Below are 18,385 nucleotides of genomic sequence, written 5' to 3'. Positions count from 1 at the left end.
AGTATTCACAATGATTGTATGTACTACCGGTATATGTACATTACAGTATTCACAATGATTGTATGTACTACCGGTATATGTACATTACAGTATTCACAATGATTGTATGTACTACCGGTATATGTACATTACAGTATTCACAATGATTGTATGTACTACCGGTATATGTACATTACAGTATTCACAATGATTGTATGTACTACCGGTATATGTACATTACAGTATTCACAATGATTGTATGTACTACCGGTATATATACATTACAGTATTCACAATGATTGTATGTACTACCGGTATATGTACATTACAGTATTCACAATGATTGTATGTACTACCGGTATATGTACATTACAGTATTCACAATGATTGTATGTACTACCGGTATATGTACATTACAGTAATTCACAAATGGAATGTGAGAACAAAATATAATAAGGGTTTGTATTTTGGAGATTTTAATTTAAGAGTATGAATAATTAATTGTATTTGACCCAAAATAGCAATAATCCACATCATTATACATCAACTACTTTACTACTTCTAGTATATATATATCCTAATTTGCATAATTATTAGATGCATATATATATTTATTTGCTGATTTCCTTGGTTCCTGGCGTTCTGACGAGTTATCGAATTTTTACAATGCAAAATGAACTACGTATATGAATTTGGAATGTTTTTAACAACAAAGCGTACAAGTTTCTAACATAACAGCAGAATTCAAAACTCTTCTATTGAAAATGTATTTTACATAATTTGTTCAGAAATTATAGGAATTAAAAAGTACATCATAGGTTTTGATGGTCCTCTACTCCATCCCATCCCATCATTACCAGAATATACGGTCTTGAGCTTTGTTTTGAGTATGGCTCAGAACAAAATAAAAGATATCTTGAACCCCTTACGCCCCTCCCCCAACAAAACTCAGTTATAGCAGAAATTATTTATCCTCAACGCTACATTTATATGTGCCTCTGAATAAACTAATCTTCAATGTACGATGTATTTTGGCAAAAATAAAGAAAATTAAAAAAAAACAATTAAACACATATTAAAAGTACAAAATTTGTCTTTCTTCAAAAATTTATGAAATTCTCATACAAATTATTTGTGGAGGACTTGTACGAAAAGTGGTAAATAGTTCTTAATTCATCTCTGATTACGTTGCCACGTCAATAAATAGTTCTTAATTCATCTCTGATTACGTTGCCACGTCAATAAATAGTTCTTAATTCATCTCTGATTACGTTGCCACATCGATAAATAGTACTGAATTACTAACAGGGATATAAAGATTCTGAATTATTCGTGAATTCATTCTGGGCATTTATTGACTTGATTACAGACAATGCCTTGCGCAAATTTCACCCAGAAATTCCACATTCCGCTCTCGCAATCGCGGACTTAGTCTTTTTTACAAGGTTTTGCCATTTTTGTGGTCACGTGGTAATTACGTAAACATTGACTCTCCAGTTTGTGCGAACTTGTCCCTCTATACTTAGGCTTTTGAAATATATATGCTAAATTACGGTTCTGAATGAGACAATAGACAGAGAATGCTTTAATCAAAAACGTCATCAAACCCTTCTCGCTACCTTAAAACATCACAATCTTCACACATATTTGCACATATATTTGATATATGTCTACAACGCATATATAATACATTGTTTACATAAAATTTGAATACAAACTTACGTAATGCTTGTTTCACTTTAGCATCGATCCCTTACTCTACATACATTGTTTACATGAAATTCAGACGATTGCTAACGGCATGCTTTACGATCCACTGCTGTATATTATATCTTTTCACTTGTCTTTTTATTTTCTTACCCGAGATTGTTTAATTAATGGGCCTAAGTCTGATCTCTGCTCTTGTGTATTTGTTCCCACTTAAATATATACGCAGCCCTTAGTTTCAATTTATGTTTATCGTACCTCTCTTTCTGTAATTGACAAAAAGTCCTCATGAAGTGGAATTGCCCCAAAATAGGACAATGGTTAAAATAAATTAATTCATGTTAAACTCGCTCTTTCATTTTCACTGGACGGAATTTTCATCGTAAAGCTTTTGTTAAATCGGTATTATAATTTCTTGACAGGAAGCAATTATACTCCGGCACCTCAACCTTTGACGTATTGACGTATTAGTTTACGATAGGAAGGGCAGATAAATAGATAAGGGTTTGTAACTAGGGTGACATATAAAGGTCTTGCTGATCATGAGAAATTGCGAGATCGGATTTATCGAAACCCAACAATCGTGATGTGTACAACGTATATACATCGCATGGGACCCATAACAAATACAGTGTGCTATGCTTGTGAAACGATTCGCAATAGGGTGATTGCATTTGTCGCTTTTTGTTATCAAGCATCATTACATATGCACAAGTACTATAAACATCTACTGTGGAATACTTTATTTTCACTGGAATTAATTTTCGCTGAAAAGGCTTTTTGGGCGTTTTGCTTGGAATTTATTTTCACTGATTTTTTATGAATTTAATGTGAAATATAGGAAAAAAAGTATATTCGCTGGATTTTATTTTCACGGAATCATCCCTTCAGCGAAAATAGCGAAAATAAATTCCAAGCGAAAATAAAGTATTCTACAGTATTTGGTTACAATATGTCTGATAACATCACTTATTTGCTTGCATTATGATATTGGGTTTCCATGGCTGCAGATGAGCGTCCATGACGATCTCTAATTATGCTATTGGTCAAAACGAGTGTGATTGATAATGCTGCAGAGGTAAGAATTTCATACCATCACAGAGAACATGATATTGTTTGATTTCAGTGAGATCTTTCATCACATAGAATCTTACACATTGTGAAGGCATAAACCCTTATCTTTTTATCTACCCTTGTTGCTGTATTTTTAGGGGAAATAACTGTAATATTTTTTCTAGATCGCAATTCGATAGATCGCTTCCCAGAATTATTTTGCATTTTCAACTACCCACTAAAAGCATAGCTGTTCGAAATAGGGAGGCCGAAATAGTTTGTCACTAACCATCTCCTTCCTGCCGGTTGGTCTTTGTCACGCTCCTCGCTTCCATGTTTTTTTTACAAAGTAAGCAATACATAATACCGGTAAAAGGGTTCTAATGTCGGCATTTGTTCAGCTAGCTTTAACACATTTACATCCCTATATACCACCGGTAAGTCGGGAATTAGGACTTGATATCTACCGGTATACCTATACTCGTATAGAAATCAATCAAGGTATCAGTGTACAAGCATGCCATTATTTCTCCATTTTGAAATCATTCACTTACTTCATGAATATTCATAAACTCTTACACATTTTTTCAAGTAGTAATTGTTTTACAATTTGGTAGCTATCGAAGTTAAGTCTACCCACAATGCATCAGTTCCAGTTTTAAGCTGATTTAAGTGTTCTGCCTATGAGCGTGACTATTATTCAGCTAGTTTGCCATTCAAAGTATTCTTTCAGTACAATTTACAAAGAAAACAGAAAAATGTGCTGCAAATTCGTCTTTATTCGCTTGACAGCATAACCGGATGAATAAAACATGTAAAAGATCAAAATATGATGCGTGCGCAATGAAACAAACAATTACATGATATATAGTGCATCGTATTTTATTGAGTGATTTGAACTGAAAATGAACTTTCTCGCAGTAAAAGTTGATTAGTTTTGTTACACTTGACATAAATACTGCATCATTGCATATATTAATGTCTCAAACAAACAATTTCTATTGTTACCGTGGGAATACACCCTTATAAATATTAGATCTTTTAATCTAAGATAGCCCAGTAGACTTTACATATGCTTTCTATAGCATCCAACAAAGCAATGAGTAAGCTGATACATTTCACCATGGCAACTGATAATGGAAATCCTTATCATTAACAATTCCATGGTTATCTAGGTTCCCCCCCCCCTCTTCCATATACTATCCATCACTCAAATATTTTTTTTAATGCCAATATGCTGTAATCTGCATACACATCACCTCCCGGGATGCATTATGAACGTATTGTTAATTGCACGTTAGATACACTTTCATTTTTGTGATATGTGCACGGAGGCAGCTAGTTCGACTGCCTTGTACGAATTTAAAGCGGGGGAGTCGTCACCTGCGCATGCATCAGATGGGCATAGCGTGTCGTTGTTTACAAACAAGCTTCTATCCATGAGCCTTTGCATTTTTAGCGTGTTTTGTTATCGTCGCTTAGGACTCAATTCCCACGCGTGCGCATGTGACGACCCTCTCGCTTTAAGAATAATGCCGTTTTATGTCTCAAGAATATTTCATTTGTTGGGATTTTTTTTTACTCATGTTTATTACCGGTAGCTATAACTTGCAAAATGATAAAACGTCTCAATGTATCCAGGAAACATTATCTTACCTATACTTTGAATATACTTGAGTATGGTCATTATTTTTTCAAATGGCTGCAGAAGTGTTTCATGTGAGAAACCGTTTTATCGCACACGTATTAGCTGTGAATTACCGGTATTTATCATTCAAAAAAGTTCGGTGACCCAATATTTTCATTTCTAGAAAATGTTTTTCAGAAACCTACTCAATATCCTGTGTCTAGAAAAAATTACATGTACAATGTTTTTGTTTTTTTGTATATTTGAACCGCTAATATTAATTTTTTCTTTATAGCGTGTGTGTTTTTTACAGTGTTATATAAACATACAATTTTTTTCAAAAATGAGGTTTTTTATTATTCCTAATAGCTTATAATAGAATAATCTCCTAGCATACAACAAAATAAGAACATTCTGTGGAACTGTAATCAAACCTCCTCAAATTGACAAAATCAGCTTAGAAATGGACTGATGCATTGTGGGTAGACTTAACTCGTATAGCTACTACAATAAAAAAACAATTACTACCGTAACTGAAACAATGTTCTAACCATGCATGAGTTTATGAATATTCATGAATCAATTAGTAAAGTGAATGATTTTAAAATGGAGAAATAATTGCATACTTGGACACTGATACCTTGATTGATTTCTTTAATGGCTATACGAGTATAGGTATAGATATCAAGCCCTAATTCCTGACTTACTGGTAGGAATGCGTATGCATTAAAGCTAGCCGAACAAATGCGCCATGAAGGATCCTTTTACCACCATTATGTGTTGCTTTCTTTGTAAAAAAAATGTGAAAGCGAGGACTCTGTGACAAAGACCAACAGGCAGAAGAGACATGATTAGTGACATAATACTTTGGTTCGTACTCCATACAATAATGGCCTCATTTGCATCCCCACAGGGGTCTCTCATCTTGCGTTTCTGAGAAATATATTTCCCTAATGTTCATACATGTCCCTATTTCCTCCTCTGATTTTATATTATCATTCATGGAACGTGCATTTCTGTTGATCCTATACTGTAGAATACTTTATTTTCGCTTGGAATTTATTTTCTCTATTTTCGCTGAAGGTATGATTCCGTGAAAATATAATCCAGCGAATATACTTTTTTTTCCATATTTCACATAAAACTTATCAAAAATCAGTGAAAATAAATTCTATACAAAACGCCCAAAAAGCCTCTTCAGCGAAAATTAATTCCAGCGAAAATAAAGTATTCCACAGTAAGTAAAATATCTGATCCTGTATTTTAAGACTCAACATATATACACAAAATATTTTTACTTTGCAGCCTAAGCTATTTATTTGTTATAACTATGCACGTTAACAACTTGACCACGTTGTGTAACAATGTTGCTTCTACAACTAATTACAACTGGCTGACACCTGTATATTTTGTGCATTTATGTATGTTCAAGCTAGTGCCACCCCACTGTTGAGAAATCACGAGTGATCAAACAAGAATGACGACAGTTTGCAGAAGTTGAAAATTGCGCAGTGCAAACTACTGCATCAAATGTAGCGTACTGTTACAACTTTGTATCCATTTTCACCTAGACCTTCCATTACTTCCATAAACTTTTCCAAAATGTAAAAAAAATTATATTTATAAATGTTATAAGCACGATCAACAAAATTACTTGGCTTTTATATTGAGCATCTACAATAACATGGTACCGCCATCAACTATGTAGTGTTTCACAAACTTCGACAATGACCGCTTGTGTCTGTGTGTTCGCTGTATGCGTGCGGCCCTAGCATCTAATTCAAAACAAAATTTGTTGTGGAATATCGTCTGTTTTTCGTCCCACTGCGCATATTGATCATAAAACCATGTAAGATTAAGAGGTCATTCCATGACAACTTGCGTCATGATATTGGTCATTTGACTTGCTGCTTTGTGATTGGTTTAAATACTAAGATCACTCATAAATATGACAGATATCACATGCAACTCAAAATATATATATACAAACACTGTGAACAATCTTTTTGCTGATTAAAATTTAAGATTTTAAAAATAAAAGAATATTAAAGAAAAATACCTAAACATGTGCAAAATTTCATCAAAATAAAATTTTCGTCACTAGCCATTTGCGCAGGCATTCACAAGGAGTTATTTTCCTGAGAACCACATAATTAAACAACTCACTGTGATTCCCTGTTCTAATTAGAATCACAGTAAAATTATAAATAGATTCACAATTTTCCCTGGAGAAATGAAATTTGTGAAAATGTTTTTTTATCCTGACATTCTCGGTATAGATTTGCCAATTATAGTTGAAAGTCAAAAATAAATCATGTGTTGAGCAAGTTTTATTTTAGAAAATTATTACACAACTTTATTACACTGAACTATCATGATATATGGGATAGATTCTATTACAAGTAGTTTATACATAGATATAGCAGTTTACAGCTACCTTCTACCTTGCCACTTCCACTTAGCCACTCAGGTTTATTTTCTATGTCAACAGCTATGAGTTTTTGTACATGCTAAACTGTTCAGTAAACGGAGACTGTCTAGTCTTGGGAAATCTGGAGGTAATGAGTTATAGCAATGAGACATCAATTTTAATTTCAATGCACATGCATTCATGCATGGCCGATTGAATTTTAAATCTTTTTTTTTCTTTTATGCAGAATATAATTTCAACTGATGAAATTCTTTTCATGTAATATTTTTCATTCTTTTAATGCGTATAAATTCCTCACTGCATACCAGATTTCATACTTCAGGGAAATTTAATTTTTATTTGTGCTTTCTCAAAGTTCAAAAAGAGTTTATAAGGTCATAATCAGATAAGCGTTCAAACGATGCATCACGCGAGATAACAACCAATCAATATCAGATGTCATGTGACATGAATTTGTACAGAATTGCTATCTTTTAAACCTTTTATGGTCGTATATTACGATACTGCATGGCCATCTTGAAATATATATATTTTGATTCTGATATCTCTATCTACTGAAACATGCGTAAAATGTCAAATAAACACTATTTATGTTATCACGACATACAATTTATTCCGATAATTTGTTATCTACTGGATGAAACATTAGGCTTCATTTTTATATTGATTCCAACATCAGTTGTGTTCATAACATCAATACAACAATTTTTTTTTTATTTAACAAAACCACAAATTTTGGGGTTTTTTCAAGCTTCAAGTTGTTTTATTATAAATAGACTATAGTTGGGTAATGACATTAATTAAGATTGTTGGGAACACTTCTCTTTCATTTTTTGTTAACTGTTCTTCAGACACTGCAGGGTTTCACTCGGTACATCCAGTACTGGTTTAGCATATAAAATATAATGACTGAAAAAAAATTGTTTCTGTTTCCCAAGATCAGTGAAGACAGTACGCTCTCCATTTAAAATGTCATAAAACACAACTTTTTTTTAATTATGATTCTTAATGAAAATTTAATTTGTCTTTTCATCTGAAAATCTAATAAATGCTCACATTCGTATTGATATACCGGTATGTGCTGCCCAGGAACATGAATATTCTATGGAGGGGGTGGGAGGTGGGGTGGTTAATTATTGGCTATGTGACATACAGTTTTTTTATAGCATTACCTCTGCTTGGCTGGAGTTTTCTCCATAACGCAAGGCTCTGTGCGATATGGCCTGGATTGGTGAATTATAAACAACCCGATTTTAAAATAAAAACCTAAAGAATAAATTATCAACTTTTTCAATCATTCATTTTTGGTGTCCTCATTGTACAACCGACCCAAATTCAACATAAGAGACAAAGGTTGCTAGGCAACCATTTGTTTGATGACATTGGTATGTTGGTGGGTGTATACTAATTACTTTCTTCTTTTGTTTGGGGAGATGTTCTGCTGTGGCCGCAGCCATATTGAAGTGATAAAGAACAGGGCTACCTATGTCACTGAGTATTATAATCAACCATAGCACTGTAATTGTTCTCCATTTGGTAAAACATTTAATAAAAAAATTTAACTACTATGATGAATTGATCTATAACAACTTGTATGCGATAACTTTAACAAATAATATATTTCTGCAATTAAATATTCCTTTTGTGCAATATATTACTTGTATGACTTTCATTATAACCACCTTGACGATATACTACTTGTTCCATATAAAACTTAATCCCCCCACAGGTTTGGGGTACATTTATCTGTTCATTTCCACCATAGGTGTGAAAAAGTTGCGTTGGGCTGGGCAGTGAAAAAAATAATCAATGATAGCATAGTTCAGAGACAATCGGTAGATAAATATACCATAATTAGCATATCAATAGGTAACTTACAAGGGTGCGCTATTTTTTACCTCCATGTTTGGACCAAGTAGGATACCGTCGGTAAATACGTAATGAATGGCCTGGAGACTTGATGTGTCTTGCTATTATTGTCTCATAGCTGTTGCCCGGTCAATGAAGTACGCTGCTACGCAAGAAGTAAAAGGAACAGGACCCTAGTTACTACACGATTTCAGCTTATGATTAAATTGCATTGTGACTTTGGATTACGTGTGTGTATGTGCCTCTAAAGCCCCTAAACGTGAAATTTTATCAAACTTTAACTTTTCTGCCCTTCTAAACTTATGTATTAAATTATTCAATTGCAAGATATGAATTATGAATCAAATCAATGATTTACTAAATCTATGGTAGTATATCTGAGTTCTTTAGCGACTGTATTCTTGTACTACATCAATATTTGCTCCTTTAATAGAAGCACATTTAAGCAAAATATTGATTTGTTTTAATCACCTAGTCATTAAAATACTACTTATTTGACCACAGAAATAGCTTTGTAATTTCCATAAGCGCATGCATCTCTGATTGAGCAAGTAGTATGGTATCGCACAGTATTGAGCATTTTTAACTGTGAGTATGTTAGCTGCTCCTAGTTTCCCACACTATTTTCTATTTATTTTAAGTATGTGGACAATGAAACAAAACATTGAGGTCACACCTACATTCATAAATTGGAGATATTTATAAATAGCAAATTTCAATTTACAGAAAATCTGCAGAGTTTTACTTTTCAATTCATGGAACGTGACATTGTTGTTGTTTATTTAAAAAAAAAATCTATTTTTAGTCCTGTTTTAATATCTAATAATAATACACGGTCACTGGTAGCATAGTGGTTGTCGCATCAGACTCATGACCGGTAGACCCAAGTTCAAATCCTACCTTGGGCTGAACATCAAAGGGTCGGTCGACCCCTACCCTGGGTGAGTGTGCCACAGACTCAATGGGAAGGCCAATTCCTTGCATTTGACAGAGAGATGGACACACAGCCCTGTCATGTAGTCCCAAATAACATGAATACCGGTATGATAAAATGCACTATGTTTCAGTACTTGCAATATGCACATACAAAATAAAAAAGTCAGGAGAGACAACAGTGACACTCAATGTCCAGAACTGTCGCCTGGCACAAAAAAAATATTAAAAAAAAATATCTACCGGTAATAATAATAGTAAATGGAGTAAAATATTGCAGATTCAATTAGTGTTGTATACATGTCCGTATAGCGGATATTTAAGTGTTAAACACTTCAGCAGCTGACCAAACTGTTTCTGTAATTGTCACCTGATATTGACATGTTTGTTTCAAATGAGGTGTCTGTTTCTTAATTCTGTTTTCAGACTCATGCCTACAGCATTGCGTGTTCAAATTTCACGCGGCGCGTGTCATGGGGTCAACCCATTGCCTACTCTGATCACACCACAGCTGTGCCACTTTAGAAATCTGAAAATTTCATACCGGTAATTATACTTATTTTGATAATTTGTTTTACGTAAAGGATTCACGACTATTTCCATTAAAAAACTCATTATACCTGCTTTTGCTGTTTGCTTGGATACCTTTGGTTGACCTCTGTCAGATTTGTTTATTTTGTGCGATATCTTCAATAATCTCTATTTTTGAAGAATATTTTTGATGAAAATGCCATTTTTGACTTTTTCTTAAAAACCGCTACTCCAATTGATTTGATATACGTGTGTACCATTTTTGTCAAACAAAACACCAAAAATTTACATTTGAACATGTCATCAACTCATTTTTCAGTGCATGTCTGAGACGACTTTATTCAAATTTTATATCAACATCACTCATATCTTGGGTTATTGATACAGGTCATTTTGTATCATATCAACCGTTTCTCGGGTATACGATTGCATTTAAACTTGGTATGAACATCACACATGATGGATTGGTTATTGATGCATGTCAGTTTGTTTTGTAATTTGATTCAAAATGGTTAACTGGTGTTTTGAATTGCCATTCTGTGATCGTTTGAAATACTAAGATCACTCTTAAATATGACAGATATTACATGCAACACAAAATATATATATACAAACACTGTGAACAATCCTTTGAATACCTCAGTCTATCAACTTTTCTTAAAAAATTAACCAGTAAGATATTTTAATGATTTAAAAAAAAAATTATCTTAATCTGCAACCACTGGAAAATTGTAGTTGGTCCAAAATTATTATAACAAGAATATTATTGAAAATTACATGAAAAATGTGCGTTTCGGTTCTTAACCATTTCTCAGATATACCTTGACTGATTTTGTTCAAAGACAAGACAGTGCTGATATCGGTAAATGGTAAACAATTTTAATTAGCATAAAAATGCTATTTTTCAACTTATACAGATTTCTCAAGATCCACTCATCTAATTTCTATCAAACTTATATAATTAGAAATATTTACTGGGGTATTGCATATTGAGTGAATGACACACCATCATCTTATAACTAGTATTTGTATACAAAAATAAAATCATTGAAGGTTACTGAATACCATTTGCAATAATGGTGGTCTGAAATGTTATCTCGCCATCTTGATTTTTCAGTTTGTGTTGTCAACTATATGAGAATGCATGTTGTGTAAAATAGTAAAAATATAAAGAATATATGAAAATAAAATTATTAGTAATGAAATCTGATATTCCTTTTTAAATATAAAGTCTCCTGCAAGCCTTAAGACGTACTTGTATAGTCAGATTTTCTGATTGACATATACCGGTAACATATCTGAGGTGTGTATTGATGTGCGACGTAGTGATATATCGTCAGGCCGAAATTCTGTCTCCATCCAGTATTGCCTTATTTAATGTTGTTGCATATTAACATGATATCTTTAGAATGAGAATAGAAACAAATTATTCTGAAAAAATTAAATAAAAACAAACTTATTATACAGGTTCTTATATAATCCACAGACCTGATGGATTTTAGGTTAAAATTCGTGTACAGGTATATTAATAATCTAATTTGCTTAAATTAGTAAATTTTTTAATCTCACAATAACCACTCATCAGATTTAAATTAAACTTGATACATAGGTGCTCTGGGATAAACCACAGATGTACGATGGCATTTTTTCCTTTTGTTTAATATTCCTGGAGTTTGCCATGACTAAACTTTTTACTTGTACACACCTCATGTAAAACAACTCAACTATGATTGTGATGCATTGCTTAGAGCGGCATTAGCTATGATTTTGAACATTTTCTTGTTTAAATATAAACCACATAAAGATGAACACATCTTACTGAAATATTGTTTTAGACACAATTGTATGGGCAAAGTGACCTTACACATGTCACATAGTCGCCATTTTGTTGAAATCTTATGTGATGGGGACCACAGAAAATTAGGGTGCCGGAGGCACACTATTATGGTAAATAACACCTTCAGAGAAAAGCTTAGCCTCTCAAGATGGTTATATATTCGACATTTCTTGAATAAGTTATCTGGTTGATGAAAAGGATATGATCATTTATGGTTTCTCTAGTATAATATACTCATTTCCGCTACTATCGGTACCTTTCAATTTAAAGTTTTTTTTTCAAATCTGATATTTTGACAAGTATAAAATCTTGACCACAAAAGCCCGATGATTCTGATATTACTGTTTTAGATCTGTATATATTGTTTAAAATATTGTATTTTTGCCAATGCCTTTGCATGGCCATGTCTCTGAATAAGGTTTAACTAGGCTCAAAACCATGGTACATTATGAAACAGTATGTCATCATTTTGTATGAAAATAACAAATATATAATCACAAAAAGCCAGACATGAGCACGTTCACTTGATGGGTGTTCAAAAAGCAGTTTCGATCAAATTAAAAATAATAAAATAATAATCTTGTATTGACCTTCGTGAATCTTTGCAGTTATTGCTTCAGGCATCTTTTTACAAGGTTATAACACGTTTGGTTTCCAATACCACTTCAATGACAGGAAACTATTACCAACTCACAAGGGGGATATATCAGAGAATGATGAATGTTTTAATCTCCTAACTCCCTATTACTACATATATTAGTATACAAATCCCTTGTTTCCACTTCCATATTGGGAATACTGTAGATATTGTTATCTTTCTGTATTTTGAATGTTAACAAAAGAGAATATCCTCTATAGACTCTTCCTATCATTTTAAATTAAATATTTTATCATATGGAGGGGAGGAGGATAATTCACTTTTATCAGTTTTATTACAAAATGTAAAACATAATCTATGATTACTACTGTATGTATGCGGCTTAGACAGCAACACGTACTTTATCGGTCATATTTTTTGTTTTTTAAACTGCGTTTTGTGTACTTTTATTTTTATTCTTCTTTATTGTAACCCTTTTCTTTTCTTACGAGGGTTGTTATGTGTTAATAAAATTAATATTGCTTTTCTGACAGTATCACATGCAAAACAAGCATTTCTAATCAATTTTGTAATTATTTTATTTTATATGTAAAATTTCAAGAGATTTGACCCCAATGATGCAAAGTATGGTTTATGACGGTTAAGGGTTTGAAACGCCACTGTCGCATAACACATCATTGAATGTTATACATATGTTGTTTAAGTCGCATGGGATGATGCTTGCGATTTGTTTAAATTTGGTAGAAAAATTCATTATCTATTTTCTGTGGGTTATGTACATGGGTTTATTTTGTAAAAGGCGACCATATTGTTTTCTTGAAGCATAGTTCCTTCAAATTCTTTAATCTTTCAAGTGCCAAAATGTTCATGTATTATTCTTTTTTTTTTTGAGAATTTTGGTTCGAATGGATATAATTCCCTACTGGCTACAATTCTTGATCAAATTTCAGAAAATTAGGTTGATTTCAAATTTTTTTATAGGGACAGAAGTGGATCAGTATGCAATGGAAAAATTATTTAGTTCCATAAATGTAGTGAAGAAATTATATAAAATGTGAAAAATTTTGCATCGAATGTCTGATGATGAAAATCACATTAAGAAGGTTTTCTTTTATGTTGTATTCAAAAAAAAAACAAATCAAGTCATTTGTCATATGAAAAAATGTCTCAAACATCCATGAAAATGATAATAAATCATTATATCTATTAAAATCAAATTTAATAATCCTTCCTACCCCAATTCAATAGATCGATTACATTACTTTTTTCATTAATTTTAATCAAATTTTTTTTTTTTTTTTTCGTCAATGCCGAAATTATAGCACAAATATGATTTCTATTATATTTCATACTCCAGACCTCCAGACAATCTATTCTTGTGTTCCACCAATTTAATTTCAATAAAGGGTGAATTATCATTCCTGATGTATCTCTCTGTTAAAACCATTTTTTTTATTGTGTGAAATATAATTAATATTTTGGCAAATATAATTAGAAATACTCAATGCATATTGAGTGAATGACACACCATCATCTTTTAACTAGTATTTGTATACAAAAATAAAATCATTGAAGGTTACTGAATATCGTTCGCAATAATGGTGGTCTGAAATGTTATCTCGCCATCTTGATATTTCAGTTTGTGTTGTCAACTATATGAGAATACATGTTGTGTAAAAGTAATAATATAAAGAATCTATGAAAATAAAATTATTAGTAATGAAATCTGATATTCCTTTTAAAAGTCTCCTGCAAGCCTTAAGACGTACTTGTATAGTCAGATTTTCTGATTGACATATACCGGTAACATATCTGAAGTGTGTATGGATGTGCGACGTAGTGATATATCGTCAGATCGAAATTCAGTCTCCATCCAGTATTGAACTGCCTTATTTAATGTTGTTAAAAAATATCAACAAATAATTCTGAAAAAATAAAATAAAAACATATTCTCATTACTTAATTGCTTAGTTGGTGTATTACTGCTATACCTAAAGGGCTTTGTGTCATTTATTGAGTGGTTTGTGATTTCACTCATATATACATAATGGTTATGAATCTATCACTGTCATTTTTGAAATGGATATAATTAATTTTGCTGCCAGGGTGGTGCACAGTAATGGACACAAACATTTTTTGTTGTTGTTTCACTTCTGTGAGGGCGCCATTTAAGATTATTGTCACCACTATTAACACCATGATTTTTTTTTTGTTAAGGTTGATTAGTACAGTTTCATGACATTTTTGGAGTATGCTGATGCATGTGAATAGATTATTCATTGGTGAAAACAAAAATTAGGGTCATGCACTATTTTTGAAATAACATGTTACATAATAATGGTTAATACATGAAGGACAAGTAAAACATTACGCATTCAATTTTGTTGAAACTCAAGATAGTAAAACAATGTGTCATGTTTAAACTACAGGAGATACAGACAGTTGAAACAGTTAAATTAGCAATGGAATGTTCTTTTGTGAAAACTTTGCATGTTTACTTTGAGCCCACTCACATTCGTGATATTGTTTTGATCAACAATAAGAATTTTCTACTTGAAGACAAATATGAACAAAATTATGCAGGTTAATTTTATGAAATAAGACTTTTTTTCTGTTTTGACAGATTTTGACGACTGTTTCGATGATGAAGATGAAATCCTGCCATCACTTGATCTGAAGTGAATTCTGTTTTCTCAGAATAATCAGCGAGCCGATCACTGCCAGTCACGATGCGACATGTAAACTGATAAGGTCTATGATGACATCCTATAGATGTGTGGAAAACATCCAATCACTGCCATTCATATTGTTGCCATGACAATATCGAGATGATAGAGACACTAAAAACTTCAAGAGGGATATGTACATGTATTGAAGACGCTGAAAAATGATTGAACAAGTAAGTTTTATTATTCAACTTTCAATTTTTTTTTTCAAACTGAAGTTTAGTTTTAGGCGTGGAAACAGTCTTAGTGATACAAGTTGTAAATAACTTAATTATTCTGTGAATTTGTTCATGTGACCACTAAACTTTGAGCTGGCACAGTATGATGAACGTGCACAGACCATAAAGCAATCTAAAATCATAGTGAATTGTGGGATTGTTTTAAACCCTGATCAAACACAACTCCACCGATCACAAAGTATGGCTATTTGTGCAGTCTGACCTAACGATCCGTAATACACTAAAATGTGGAATTGTGATATGGTCTATGCGAGAAACACATGAATTTGTGTCAAAGTGATGGCAGGCAGAGAAAGGTGTTCTCTGCAGTAAAGACTACCCTTTTACAGCATGTTGTAGAACTTGTCATCCTCGTTTTCAGGAATACATAGCTTAATCCGTTTTCTTCAATTTTTATTTTAAATAAATACAATTTTTTGTGCATATACACTCTATTACGTTATTGTACATTATCGGTAAACCATTGAAAAAAAGATGTTCGCAGGGTTGTGTCTAGGCCTGCTGAGGCACCATCTATTGAAAATCCACACAAGTGAACCTGAGGGATTACAGTACAAGAAGACAATTTACAACAAGCCTCTCTCTTACGGCTTCTCACTGATGATTTTATGTGTTACTTCCTATAGTGTGCGTTTTGTGTCGTAATTTTCTTTGGTTTCCAACACATGATTGATTTCAAAAAAATAGTGAATACTCGACCTTCAGTTTTCTCATCACATTTTCTGTTATATTTGCATTGTGTAGGATCATTTGCTGATGCAATATTTTGTTTATTACATCTTTATGTGGTTATACTTGTATAACAAAATCTGTTCAGAATCACAGCTATCACCACTTTACCTTGAATATATGTTTAAAATATTTAATTTTGTTGGTGCTAAAGACAGTTTCACTAAAACTGTTGATGTAATTACGTTTGTGTTTTTATCAGTCTCCTCCTCCTCTCTCCTCATTTAGAAAATGAGGAAATATAGGTTCACCTCTTTCTGTGCTGTATCTTGAACGTGACTTAATTCAAGTTCAAACATCTGACATACATCATACATCTTGGGATACATATGCTCATTCATTTGTTTTAAGATACTGTTCAAGATTGCTGGATGGTGGCCATTTTAGTTCCAAAAAATGCTTAAAAATCAAGCATTTCTATCATTCTAGAACCAGAACTTAGTCGGGCATGGACAGATTAAATTCAGACCTTGTACATACATTGAACATGACATTGACTAATTGCAATCAATTTTAAACATGCATGTACATGTGTGTTATATATCAAATTGTATTCCTTACGAAATTCTGATTCCAAATGGCCGACTCGTTTTAGTTGTGTATACTATTGTACCAGTAGATGAGTACTCAATTACTTGTGATTTTACATAATTTTTCCTTTCTTTTTTTCTTCCCTAGGTGATGATGGGTTGTAGTTGCTAGCATGCAATTACTTAATCAAACAAGGGATTCCTGTCCATTCATCCAATACGGCAAAACAGAAGATGGTCAAAATTGAAATTGAATTCAAAGATGAATAGTGTCATTTTTTTGTCTTATTTACATGTAAACAAAGATATCAGAAAAAATAAAATTATTTTTGCTGAATTCAGAAATAAACAGAAGCTGAAAGTTTTGCTGCATTTTATTGCTAAGATTGTGAAAGTGTAAATTATTTACTGTTCATAGCTGCATTAAAGTAATTCTATATTAAATATTACACTGTGTAATGATTTGAGGCTATGACGTTTAGTTTAGTTATTTGCATAATGATATTGATACATTGTTTGGAACATCTCGTGATTATTTAGACTCAGTTCCAGGCCTAGCAGTTGAGCAATAAACACCTTGGCTACAAGTACTCCTCTCCAGTGTGTTATTCTCCTCCCGGATCTGGTGACCAATACTCACTTGGTTCACTCTACCTTGAGAAGTCTGTTCTCAGTTTACATACTGTATTATACATCTGTCACTATAACCCCATAAGTTACAGCATGCTGTAATTTGGCCGTATTTTACAGGATATTTTCATCCTACCATATTTGGAAATGCAAATTTCAAATATGGAATGATTACGCGCATAAGCGTTCTCTAATAATAAAAACAAACATGGCTGCCACCAGGGTGTGCCCGAACTCCACACAAAGAAGTTCGCTGATTCTGTTCTAAACATTTTGAATTTCGGCATTCTCATGATTTATCCTTGGATGGAAAAGATGTATAATAATAAGGTTATTACGAGTATACCTCAAAGTATGCACTCAGACAGTACACCGTTGTGCCCTGCGCGTTAGCCGATACTCCCGCTGTACTGTCTTCGTGCGGTACATACCATAACATAAAATACAAACATGGTATCACATTACAGACATTACAAGTAAAAAAAATAATGCTATGTTTAAAAAGAAACACACTTGTCAGTTAAAAAAGAAAAAGGTAAGGGTACATATTTTGGCCAGACAATTTTTACATTTAGGGGAATAATTTGCACAAAAAGTTTGTCACAAAATACCATTAATCTACCCCACAGTGGCAAGACCATCATTAACTGCATTGAGGGCGCCAAATTCAATTTTACCACAATGCTTGCAATAAAATGTTAGCACACATCATCAAATTCTTTGCAGGTAGCGCATATTTTGAATATAAATAAATAAATGCTGCTCGGACTGATAAATATGATATATAGAAGATAATATTTGGTAATCGTAGTCCTAAATAACTATTAAAAATAGCTAGACGTTTCGAGCAATGGCTCTTTATCGATAGCAAAGAAGAAAATGTTAAAACATATTTTGTTTAATTGTTTTATTTAAAAACTATATCATGAGAAATAAGCTCATGCAGATAACTCAAAACACATGAAC

The 18,385-nt window shown here is 32.6% G+C and overlaps 1 protein-coding gene across 1 annotated transcript in view; it reads left to right on the top strand.

Annotated features, from left to right (window-relative positions):
• The window catches only part of LOC146747581 (uncharacterized), a 28,661-nt gene extending 11,428 nt beyond the window's left edge, over positions 1-17,233 (top strand). Inside the window, exons 2-3 of the mRNA XM_085496527.1 lie at positions 15,189-15,464; positions 16,938-17,233. Coding sequence (XP_085352653.1) covers positions 15,189-15,247 — 59 coding nt within the window. The 3' untranslated portion in view covers positions 15,248-15,464; positions 16,938-17,233. The remainder of the gene's footprint in view (positions 1-15,188; positions 15,465-16,937) is intronic.
• The last annotated feature ends 1,152 nt before the right edge of the window (positions 17,234-18,385 follow it).

The sequence above is a fragment of the Saccoglossus kowalevskii genome, chromosome 3 (assembly GCF_978046115.1).
Source record: "Saccoglossus kowalevskii chromosome 3, keSacKowa6.1, whole genome shotgun sequence".
Classification (NCBI taxonomy): Eukaryota; Metazoa; Hemichordata; class Enteropneusta; family Harrimaniidae; genus Saccoglossus; species Saccoglossus kowalevskii.
The sequence above is the reverse complement of the archived record's forward strand: the minus strand, read 5'-3'. Positions and strand labels throughout refer to the sequence as shown.